The sequence below is a fragment of the Triticum dicoccoides genome, chromosome 6A (assembly GCF_002162155.2).
Source record: "Triticum dicoccoides isolate Atlit2015 ecotype Zavitan chromosome 6A, WEW_v2.0, whole genome shotgun sequence".
NCBI lineage: Eukaryota > Viridiplantae > Streptophyta > Magnoliopsida > Poales > Poaceae > Triticum > Triticum dicoccoides.
The window spans coordinates 56,278,834-56,290,156 of record NC_041390.1 but is presented as its reverse complement, the minus strand read 5'-3'; the positions used below and the strand labels follow the sequence as shown (position 1 = coordinate 56,290,156).

The 11,323-nt window shown below is 42.9% G+C and overlaps 1 protein-coding gene across 1 annotated transcript; it reads right to left on the bottom strand.

Moving 5' to 3' along the window:
• Positions 1–218: 218 nt before the first annotated feature.
• Positions 219–4,577, bottom strand: LOC119314803 (AT-hook motif nuclear-localized protein 2-like). The gene is made up of 5 exons (XM_037589487.1): positions 3,763–4,577; positions 2,691–2,758; positions 2,462–2,593; positions 854–1,015; positions 219–732 (listed from the first exon to the last, which is right to left on the bottom strand). The coding sequence occupies exons 1-5, from the start codon at positions 4,301–4,303 to the stop codon at positions 445–447; spliced, it is 1,191 nt and encodes a 396-aa protein (XP_037445384.1). The 5' UTR covers positions 4,304–4,577; the 3' UTR covers positions 219–444.
• Positions 4,578–11,323: the final 6,746 nt, after the last annotated feature.

Genomic DNA, 11,323 nt, shown 5'->3' with positions numbered 1-11,323 from the left:
AGGTCACACCGAAAGTGTTGAAGGTTCAACGACTTCCTCTGCCTTTTCAGACGCTATTACCGGAAATGACCCCATCACTGAAGTTCAAAAAGGGTAAAACACAACTGAGCCTGAACCAGTAAAGCCGGCAGAAGTAAACGACGACGTAGGTCGTGGGAGAAGAAACGAAGAAGTTGATCAGTAGCTTCGGATTTTTGAAGTGAGTACCATATATTTAACCATAGGAACAAACAAAATGGATCCACAAGGAATACTAATTAATTGCAAGGTGTAAGTATTTTGATACATGTAAATTTTTAACTATTGGCGGCATCGATCAGTTCAGTTCAGTTCACATGGTGTATAAATTTCCAACTATTTGAATTCCTCCGAATTTCTCCGCACGTTTGCAGAGCCCTGAGAGCTTCTGAGCAGGGCTGGCTGGCTGGCGAGCTCTCCTCCTCTTCACCCTCCGGAGACGGGGACCTTGGCCGCCTCCGACGACGGCGTCCTCCTCGCCTCGGCTGCGGGCGGCGCCGATGCCACCGGCTGGGCGGTCCAGTTCTCCACCCTGAACGCTGACGCACCCTTACCGGCCCGTGCCTGGCTTCCGCTGTACGAGTCCTCCATGTCGCCGCCGCTGGAGATGGTGAACCCCATGGCCGGCTGCGCCGCCACCGTCTTCATCTCGATCACCGGCTTCTTGCCGTTCTGCTCCATCTGGTAGCTCGGAAGGAAGCTTCCCACCACAACCTGACAGCAAACCGTATCAGACACTGAGATAGAGTTCAGAGAAACTGTGCTACCAACATCTCATTCGATTTAGCACATTCATCAATGTAACTAGCTCAAGTAACAATGGCTGGTCGATCACCTGAACCGGGCTTGCGGCAACAAGGAGGCCAGCCACGCCGCCTCCGATGACGCGGCCATCGGCGGCCGCTAGAGAGACGCTCATCCCGCCGCAGCGGTCTCTGGATCCGCCCTTCTCGGTCGGCGTGAAAGATCCGGACAGGGAAAGCAGCTCAAACCGGCCCTGAATCAACCATACATAGTGGGAATATAAACTGATCAGTTCTTTGGTACAAAAATGTTCATGGCTGTTATTAATATGCATATCTGATGATCAAAACACCGAAACATCAAACATGGATGATGGTGAAAAGGTGGCGCAGATTGAAACGTAAGTTTTTGCAGTTATTTACGCAGTTAATTAGTATGAGGTTAGTATAGTCTCTAGGCAAAACACGCAATTAGGATAAGATTAAGTGATTGGTATTGCAGAGATTTTTCACAAGTTTGTATAGAGTAAAGGCAGATAAGTTGTCCAGGTAGTATAGGCAGAAAAGTTGGTATGATTGGGAGGTCACCACCGTTCTTATATTTACCCACCACTTACAAGTACAGTACTGACCATGTACGACTGAGATGCGTATGGACAATATGCACATAAATTCCATGCAACTTCTTCAGAGTGACCTGCTTTCAGTTTCCACTTTCCACCAAATTTTGTTGTATTTGCAGTTCAACTTGGAGATGACAAAGTTAGTTCTGGATCATGGAAACTTCCTGACAGTGACTTGGCCTAATGTACTCTCAAGTCAAATAATGGCGGCAGCACACTCATTTCGCCTTCGTGTGGTTTCAGTTGCTACTCCCTTCTGTTTCCTTCTTATTTTCACCTGTTGTAGAGTGGCTGAACAATTCCGAGAAAGTTCTCAGAACTAGACAAATTTACGCCAGGGTACTACAGTATCAGAATTGGCACTCACAGTGTGCAAATGCCGCCATCGTTGTTGGAACTAGTGATGTGCGTCAGGGGTTGGAACTTTCAGGGGCTAGATGTTTATCAAATTGACCTAGTGATATGCACACATTAGTTGCTGGAAATTTGGAGGTCACCAAGGTTCGTATATTTTCCACTACGTGTGCACATAAATTCCATGTAACTTCTTCGGAGTGACCTGCTACTAGTTTCCACTAAATTTCCTTGCATCTACAAATTCATCATGGAGATGATAAAAGTAGTTTTGGATTATAGAAAATTCCTGGTCATGACTTAGCGCAAATACTCAGGGCCAACCATGGTGGCATGGCAGCACACAGATTCGATTTGGTGTGGTTTTGGTTTTGACTGCAACTTCTTTTGCGTCTCATTTTCCATCCCCTTGGTTTCCACCTGGTCTCAAGGTGACTGCACAGTTCTGCCCAGCATGACCTTACATTTTTGGGACAGTTCTGAAAATTAGCCAACTTTCTACCAGGGCTACTACAGTCAGAACTGGTACTCACAATATTGGGATTTTGAAAGGCTGGATTTATTTTAGGTAATGTAAAAGTATATTTGGTTTAAAGAGATGACACAATAAGTAACAACCAAATTCAATCCACTGGATTCATCAACTCATAATTGAAACATGGACACAGCAAAAAGGAACCGAATACAGGAATATCACTGGTTTGCAGAGGAAAGCGAGCAAACCTCGTAAGTCACTGTACCACCTAAAGAATCATGCTGACGCAACGTAACATTCGAAATCACACCATTGGCGGACAGAATGCAAATCGCCCTTGGGCCTTGTTGGGAGAAAGATATGACCTTCATATTAATATCCTGATACAACAAAACAAAGACGGTAACTAGTCATGGCATGAAAAATTGCATATGAAATTCAGATAGAGCTAGGTAAAGGGGTTTCATGGTATCATACCTCACCGGTAGCAACATTCAAGATATGAGGTGTAAAATTCGCACCGGAAGCACATCCTACCACATCGCCTGTTCATGAATACAGAGCCTTTGAGGATTGAGGTAGATAATCTTCAGGAGATTGTGCATTTTGAATATTCAACAAGTATTGATGTTTATAGGCATGAGGTGGAAATAACAATGTCTTCAACAAATTTTGATCAGACGTTATGTCCTTGTATAACGTATAGTTACTACGAACAATCAACAGCCATATCAGCTATAACACTCACCATAGAAGCATCAACTCGTTTTTGTTTTGTTTTGCGATGAAGCACAATTTATTCGATCAATGCACCCAGACTAGCGTTGTTTTCCGACACTAACTCTCATAGGGGGAAAAAATACTGGGGGTCACTTTCAGAAATGCACCCGAAGCAACTTCACATATAGTTTTCCCTGATACAAGATGCTTGGAAGAGGCACCTTATATGCCATTCAAACCATGGCCTTTGCAGCAAAAACCATGACCAAAAATTATATTCAGACAACACCTACGCATCTGCAAACCAAGTAGTCCGATCGATATAGTAACTAGTCATACGAGTTATTTCTACAACTACAAGTAAACAAATTTACAGGTCCCAAATCAAAGGGCACCTCTTCCTTTTAACACACCAAGCAGGTCAGCATACAACTCCAGACAGTGGCACACAAATGCTCCACACCTCAAGTTCTGCACCACTGAAAACAGAGTCCTGGACAGGCACACCTGGAACTTTTAGGGGCAAACAGAGCATCTGAAAGGTGCTTGGGTCTTCAGGTTCACCTAGACCTACCTAAGACTAAGATCCTCCTGGTCCTGGCTGTCTCTCTCAGCCACCACCCACCCAAGCCCCGGATATGCCCATCTAATCTCAACTAAAATAATCAATCAATCATAGTAAAATGCTGCGGCCTTGGATTCCGATTTGAGACGGACGAAGATCGCACGAAATTACCGAGATTTTCTCGGAAATTCGCGAGGAGTAGTACGACTCACAACTCTGTATGATGATGATGGATAACTGAGGAAGTGGGAGGGGTTCCGGTACCTAGGGGCGGCACGAGCTGCTGCGTCGGGGCGGCGGCGGATGAGGACATGGGCGCGGGGGGCGGCGGCGTGGAGACGACCACCACGGGGGTCGGCGTGGCGGCCGTCACCGGCACCGGCATCGGCATCGCCACCACGGGCGCCGCGCGGCTGATGAACCCCACGGGCCGCCCCCTGCCCCGCTTCATGGCGGCCCCCACGGCGGACGCGGGCGTGTAGTGCCCCCCGCCGGAGTCGTCCGGCACCGACGCCGAGATCGGCGTCGCGTTCAGCGGCCGCAGCAGGCCCCCGTCCGGCCCGTACTTCCTCGGCCGCCCCCTCTTCCGCTTCCCGTCCCCTCTCGCTGCCACCACCGCCGCCGCCGCCGGCGCGGGAGGAGGAGCAGAAGGAGCAGGAGCCGGCGGCGTCGGCTCCTTCTTGGTCTCTGGCACAGGCTGCGCGACCGCAGGCGGCGTCGGCCCCTTCTTGGTCTCTGCCGCAGGCGGCGTCGGCTCCTTCTTGGTCTCTGCCGCCGGCGGCGAGGTCTCCATCGCCGTCTCCATGCCAAGCCCTACTTTCCTCCCCGCCGGGACGCCTCGACCATCAGACGGAGACCACTCTCCGCTTCTCCACACGAGCACCACGATCAAAGCAGCGGCGGGAGGAGAAGCAAACTCGAACCAAAAGCCCCAACCCCGACGTCCAAACCTGAGTTCGAGCCCAGAACCCGAACTCCGACGGGAACAACCAACCGGCGTAGTTCTCCGGCGAGGAACTCAAGAGCAGGAGAGAGACAGGGGAGCGAGAGAAGGAAGGAGGAAACGAACAGAGGCAGGAAGAGATGGCACAGAAAGAAATGCAGAGAGGAAATAAAAGAGATGGAATTGGTTTTTTTAATAAATACAAAATTAAAACTGATAATCTAAACAAAGGAAACATTTATTGCAAATGGGGTGGAATATTTTAAAAATATTGTATGATTCTTTCTGTATTTTTTTGGGTTGGTGAACCGGTTAATTAATAGGGAGGGGAAAATGATGGTGGTGGGGGGTTCATTATTTAATTGTTTTCTTTTGTTTTGTTTTAGTCCAGGGGGTTGATTTTTTAATCTTGGTGGTGCTAATTTCGAAATATGCGGTGTGACTGGCGACTTTTTTAATGTTTATGTTTTCTGGTGCTTTTTTTGTGGTTTGGTCATCTCAATTGTGAGAAATTGAAGACAGGTGAGGGAGAGTTTTTGAATGCTGCCCACTTTAATTGTCCCCCTTTTTTTTTGCATGGGGCATTTTAATTGTCATCTGTCTGCTCACACAAATGTATCTCTATTCTGCTTTGGATTTTACACACCATCAATCTATTTTAGAAAATTACCTCGCAAAAAGAATCTATTTTAGAAAATTATACATACTTGGTTTTGATAACTTTTCTCCATTTGACGTTATATAAATTAAATGTATTTTGCTAAGTAATCTATATATTGATATAAAAGCACAAGTTAGGATGGTGCTATATCTATATATTTTTGGTTTGGAGAATTTAACGAGGGCAAGTGCACAAAACGATGTATCTTATCATTTTCTTCTTCCACATCAGTATTCAAGAGAAAAAAATTATGTAAATAAGAAAATGTACTTTAAAATTCCAAAGAAATTACTTTTAGTGTTAAAATTTGGTTAGTGAACCATGCTTTGCAAGTGAAAGGTTACTATTATGTTTCTAACTAGGTCGTATATGTGGTTTGTATTGAAACTGTCATTGTTTTCACAAATACATGTATGTCTAAAAGTAAAAAAAATCAGTTACTACATATAGGGCAAATTTATTAAAATTCATAACTATGCTTACTTACTGATATTTTTCTAAAAATGCCGGCTATTTTAATATGTAGTACCACAAAAGCACTTTGATGAAAAATATGCAAACCATCTCCCTGTGATTTCCCTAAATATTTTGTAAATGGGTTGTTAGGTAAAAAGGACTGGTATTATGCTTGACAATGGGGTATTTACATTAAAAAATGCATGGAATAGAAAATAATCTAAATCAGGTATAAAGGTGATTGTGTGCAGAGGAATAACTTTATCAGAAATGCTAATGTATGATAGTTACTCGAGAATTCGAGGTAATCAGTGGCTTGTGGTTCCATATATGTTTAGTCACGATAAAGATTCATGAAGCCAACTCAATTTCGGCGGAAATTCAAAAATCCAACATTCATCAGGGACCTAAGTTCCTAACCATCTCACTTGGCTGGTTTGAATTTTGCAAACGGCTGGTTGGGTCTCTTGCATACTTTCTTTAGCTACACAATCCATCTACCTTTTGTTCACCAATGGAAACAATATTAAAAAAATGATTGTCAAATTTATAGAACTTGTACAAAGCACAATAGGGTTGGGCATGTGATAGGTGCAGCCCATAGTTAGGTTCAGAATATTTCACGTATATTTTAATCTAACTCAAGCGGTAGCCTATGGATAAGAACGATTTGGGTTGCCACTTGGTGTGCCGTTCAGTCCCAATGAAAACCAAACGGCATGTATGATCTGAACTTGTAGAAACTATCAGGTGTCTTTTGTAAAAGAGCATTTTTATATGGTTATTTCTTTTTCATGGACAATTTTATAACCCCCGTCTCGATGAGAACATTATAATTAATAAATGTATAGATGGTGGATGGAAAGCAAAAGTATAGCTTTATTTTTCAATCTAAAAATTCCACGGATTTTTAATTGAGTACTTAGTGGAAAAGGGCCTCTCGCCCACCACTGAACAACCTATATAGTTCAATATGAAAAATATTAGATATAGACTATTGAAAATACATTAAAAATATCTTTGCCGCTGCAAGATGGATCTGTTCCATTTTACCTATCCAGATTAATCTGATCAATGTTATCGACTAGCTAATTAATTGATTAAGTCAATTAGTACTTGGTTTTAACTAGAGAGATGAATCATCGAGGCAGTTGGATATGATGATGGGTGTTATTATTCTAGCCTAGATCGATGATAACACCTTGGAATTAATAATATACAAAATGAACTTTGGCCAAGGAAAGATCAGTGCATGCCAAACCAGCTTTAGCGCAAGTGGCGTGGCACTAGATTATCCTATGAAGAACATGCTTCAACCCACACACAAACTTTCAACTGTTCTACCCTAATTATATAGTACCATATGGTATGAACAAGGAGAGAAATTTAGTTGAATCTTACCCACTAATATGCTATACTGTGCGCTTTACCTAGAAACATGTCACCGGTACAATATGGTCAACTCCAAGTCAACTCTGAGCTGGATTCTTAGAGGGAGTTTTTCCTGTACGACCATGGGATTTCAGGTCAAACTCCGGTTTTTTTTGTGAGGTACTACAGTTTGAATATATGATTTGTGCAAAGTTCATATGTCACAAAGAAACTCACCAAATTGGCCTCTGTAAAATTAAAGTTGTTCAAGCAAAGAGCAGTCTTGTACCCTTTTCTTTTGAGAAAAAAAATCATACTTGGATACAAAGTTATACAAGTAAATGACATTTAAATATATTATTATATGTGTACTACTATTAATTAGTACTAGTTGATAACGTGTGCTACTAGTTTATGCATTACAGAAGAGTGTAGAAGCAGCTACTTGATTATCTTCCAAAGTATTCACATGCATCTGGGTCCATTTCATGGTGGCCGCCGTACTATATTATTAATCAGCACATCATACAATATATATTCTATTTTGGAGACACAATAATTTGACTGAATTGTTATTATATCAGGGAACATATTTTGACTGGTACGAATATGATATATATGACAAGCTTGTGGCTTCTTGTTTAATACAAAAATGCAGATTTGTGTGATCTATGTAAACAATAAAATATAAAGCTTTAGTTCCGGTTTGACTCAGAAGTAATAGCACTGCTAAACATCATTCACATCTATATTTTACAGTGGGAACTGGGAACTATAGCTATGGTGTGTACTCCATGCCGCAGGTATCCCAATCCACCGGACGCAACTTCAGTCACTTATTGCACTTGCCTTTAGGTGTATGGCAGTGATACGTCTCTAATGTATTCATAATTTATAAAATATTCATGTCATGTTTACAATAGTTTTATATGGATTTGATGCACTTTTATATTATTTTTATGGGCTACCTTATTAATCTAGTGCCCAATGCCAGTTTCTATTTTTTGCATGTTTTTGTTTCGCAAAAAACCATACCAAACGAAGTCCAAACGCGATAAAATTTTATGGAGATTTATTTTGGAACATATGTGATTTTTGGGAGGAAGAATCAACGCAAGATGGCGCTCGAGGGCTCCACAACGCAACAGGGCGCGACCTACCCCTGGCCGCGCCCCTTTCCTTGTGGGCACCTCATAGGTCGGTTGGAGCCCTTCAGATAATTTAGGGATAAAAATCACCTCAAAATTTCATCCCAATCGGAGTTACGGATTTTCGGGAATATAAGAAACGGTTTTCAGCCAGAATGACGGTTGTGAAACAGAAAAGAAACACAGAGAGAGATCCAATCTTGAAGGGGCTCCTGCCTATCGGGAACCATGGCAGTCATGGACCTGAGGTGAAACTCTACTCCCATCTAAGAGGAGGCCAAGCAAACAGAAGAATGAGGGGGGCTCTCCCCCCCCCCCTCTCCTAGTGGCGCCGGAATGCCGCCAGTGCAATCACCGTGGCGGCGGTCTACACCAACAACTTCGCCACCGTCAACACTAACTCTCTTTTCCTCTATGCAACGGTGTAACCTCTTTTTTTTTCAAATTTGAATGTGGTTTCCTTTTTTTCATAAAAGTAAATATATGTACAAAAACGAACATTTCCAAAATTAGCTCACAAACTTTTAAAGACTTGAACTTTTTTTGGGAATCTTTTTTTTGTAAAAAAGGGATAAATAGAAAACGAGAACAATTTTTGAAACTCTGAACAACTTTTTCAAAATGCAAATATTTATAAAAAAAGGAATAAAATTGAAAAACTGTAACATTTTATGAAATTATGAATATTTTTCAAGATGTGAATATTTTACTTAAATTCCCCTATTTTTGGTCGATTTGCAAAAATAATAATATGAAAATGTGAATTATTTTTGAATTTGTGTATAAATTCTGTAAACAGGAACATATTTTCGAAACAAATGCAAGATGAACAACTTTTGCAAAACATGAATACTTTATGTAATTTTTCGAACATGCTTTGAACATGTGAACCAATTTTTGAAATATGAACATTTTTATAGTTTGTGATTTAGAAAAATAATAACATTTTATGCAACGCGTGAACATTTTCTGAATTTGCGAACAAAATTAAAAGCGCAAACATTTTCAGAATTTTTTGAATTTCAAACATTTTCTGAAACAAGTGATGTTTTTTTGAAGTATTACAACTTTTTTAGAATTTCTGAACAAAATTTCAAAAAAGGAACAAATTTTTAGAAATACGAACATTTTTTAAATTCTAGAAAGTTTGTTGAAAAAATAGACGTGAAAATGAAAAATGAAAGAAAAATAAAATTAAAACAAAACAAAAAAGAAACAGAAAAAAGAAAAAGGATAGAAAAATAAAAACATTTAAAAAAGAAAAAATAGAAATTAAAAATAAAAACCGGTTCAGGAAGTTGTAGAAGGTTCCCAAAATCAATAAAAACAGGATGGAATCCTCTAGAAGCTGTACATACGTTACAGTTGGGCCAGCCTAAGTTGCTTTGTGCGTAAATAGGGTTTTCCAATCTAAACAAAGGACGTCTCAAAAAAAAAATCTAAACAAAGGACATATTTCCGAAATTTTTATTATTGATAATTAATATTCCAGTAATTCTGAAACTAAGAAACACTATTGACAAATTCGAAAAATAGGAAGGACGCTAGGAATAATAACGTTCAGGGCTGGACGCCGATACCAACAACGTCTAAAGCTGAACGCTCTTATAAACAGCGTCCACTGTGTTTGGTTCAACCAGACCCTGTCCGGCTATCTCCGGCCTTCGACTTGTACCCTCAGCAACTTCCGCAGGACCAAAGCTAGACTCTGCCACCTCTAGCCTGCCGAAAATGGCACTCTACCAACGCACCACCCTCATTTCGCTCCTTATTATCCCTCTTTGCCAATTCCCATCGTCGTGCCTCGCTCGCAATGGTGATCCGCTAAACCCCCGTTGCTGCCGGGGCCATGGCTGTCCATCTCCGACAGCCATGTCCTCCTCAGCAAGGACCGCCCCGACCTCTTCCCTGTTACGCTCGGAGCCATCTCTAGCAACACTAACTACTAACATGTCAGCGTGAGCCCTCTCTCCACCCTTTTTGCTCTCCTACACTAGGCATGTGTAACCGTGTGAGTGGATGCGTTGTGAATTTGTGCGTGAATATCTGTGCATGTTGGCATGAACTTGACTTGTTTTCTACCGAAAAAGGCTCACACCCCGCTTTATAGATAACGCAACGATCATACAACTCGACACCACACCATATACACCCGAGACAGGATATAACAATGCAAAATAACAGCGACACCACCACAACCCACTCCAAGATCACAACAAGAATACAAAGACTGTCCTGCAAGAAGCGGTCAGGGTACTCCACCATGACAGAGGTGTCACAAAGAGACGACGTTGCACCCGATGAATCATGGACTTCAAGACGGTGCCTTCAGGAAGGGCACGACACCGGAGCACCGCCACCGCCAATTCAAAAAAAATCATGGGTTTCACGAGCAAACCGAAGGAGGAGAGTAGCCGCAACGCCGCCTTCACGAAGGTAACCACGTCTACAGTTGCCGCTGCCATTGGCCTGGTGCAAGCCAAACAAGGATTACCCAATCGCACACACTCTCCGTCTCCGAGACCACTATTGGTCACTGAACACCGGACACCATGCCGCCCGGACGCCCATGGCAGGGGTAGCTGCCCGCAGCCAGCTCCACCCATGACCCACGCTGCCGCACCTAGCAACCTGTGCCGGTCGCAGCCTGCGCTGCTCGTGCCACCATGCTGCCTGTCAAACCGCCGCCACAACACCATCTGTAACCGCTTCGGCGCACCAGCACGCCCGTTTTCCAAAGCGGTGTCCATGCCTGCTCGATCTGGCCCAGGCCTAACCTCCTGTGCATGGAAGACAAAACTTCCCCGTCGCCGCCTACGCCGACCGGGCTTCGCCCGACCACACCCTTTTTCAATGATTAGGGAGGAGGGAGAGTGGGAGGGGGAACCCCGACGATGGTGGCTAGGGTTACCCTCGATAGCTCACGGGAGCGACGCAGAAGGGAGAGGGGAAAGAAGGGAGGCCTCCTGACTAGCTCACCACTCGAGTTGTTTTCTTAGTAGCAAGGAGTGTACCGGAGCACACTGTCCATGATTGAATTGCTGGAAGCTTTCGCCCTCAAGGCAGCCCAGAAAGCAATCACGGCTTAGGTGTAGAATGCACAATTAGACTTTCTTGCGACAGTTTTAGTAGCTAATGAATTAGAAATACATACATTCATGTGTGTTAAGACTATTTCTCCTCTAATTTGGCAAAAACAAACTGGTCTAGAATGGAACAAATGCGCATTTCAGTGATTTGTTATCA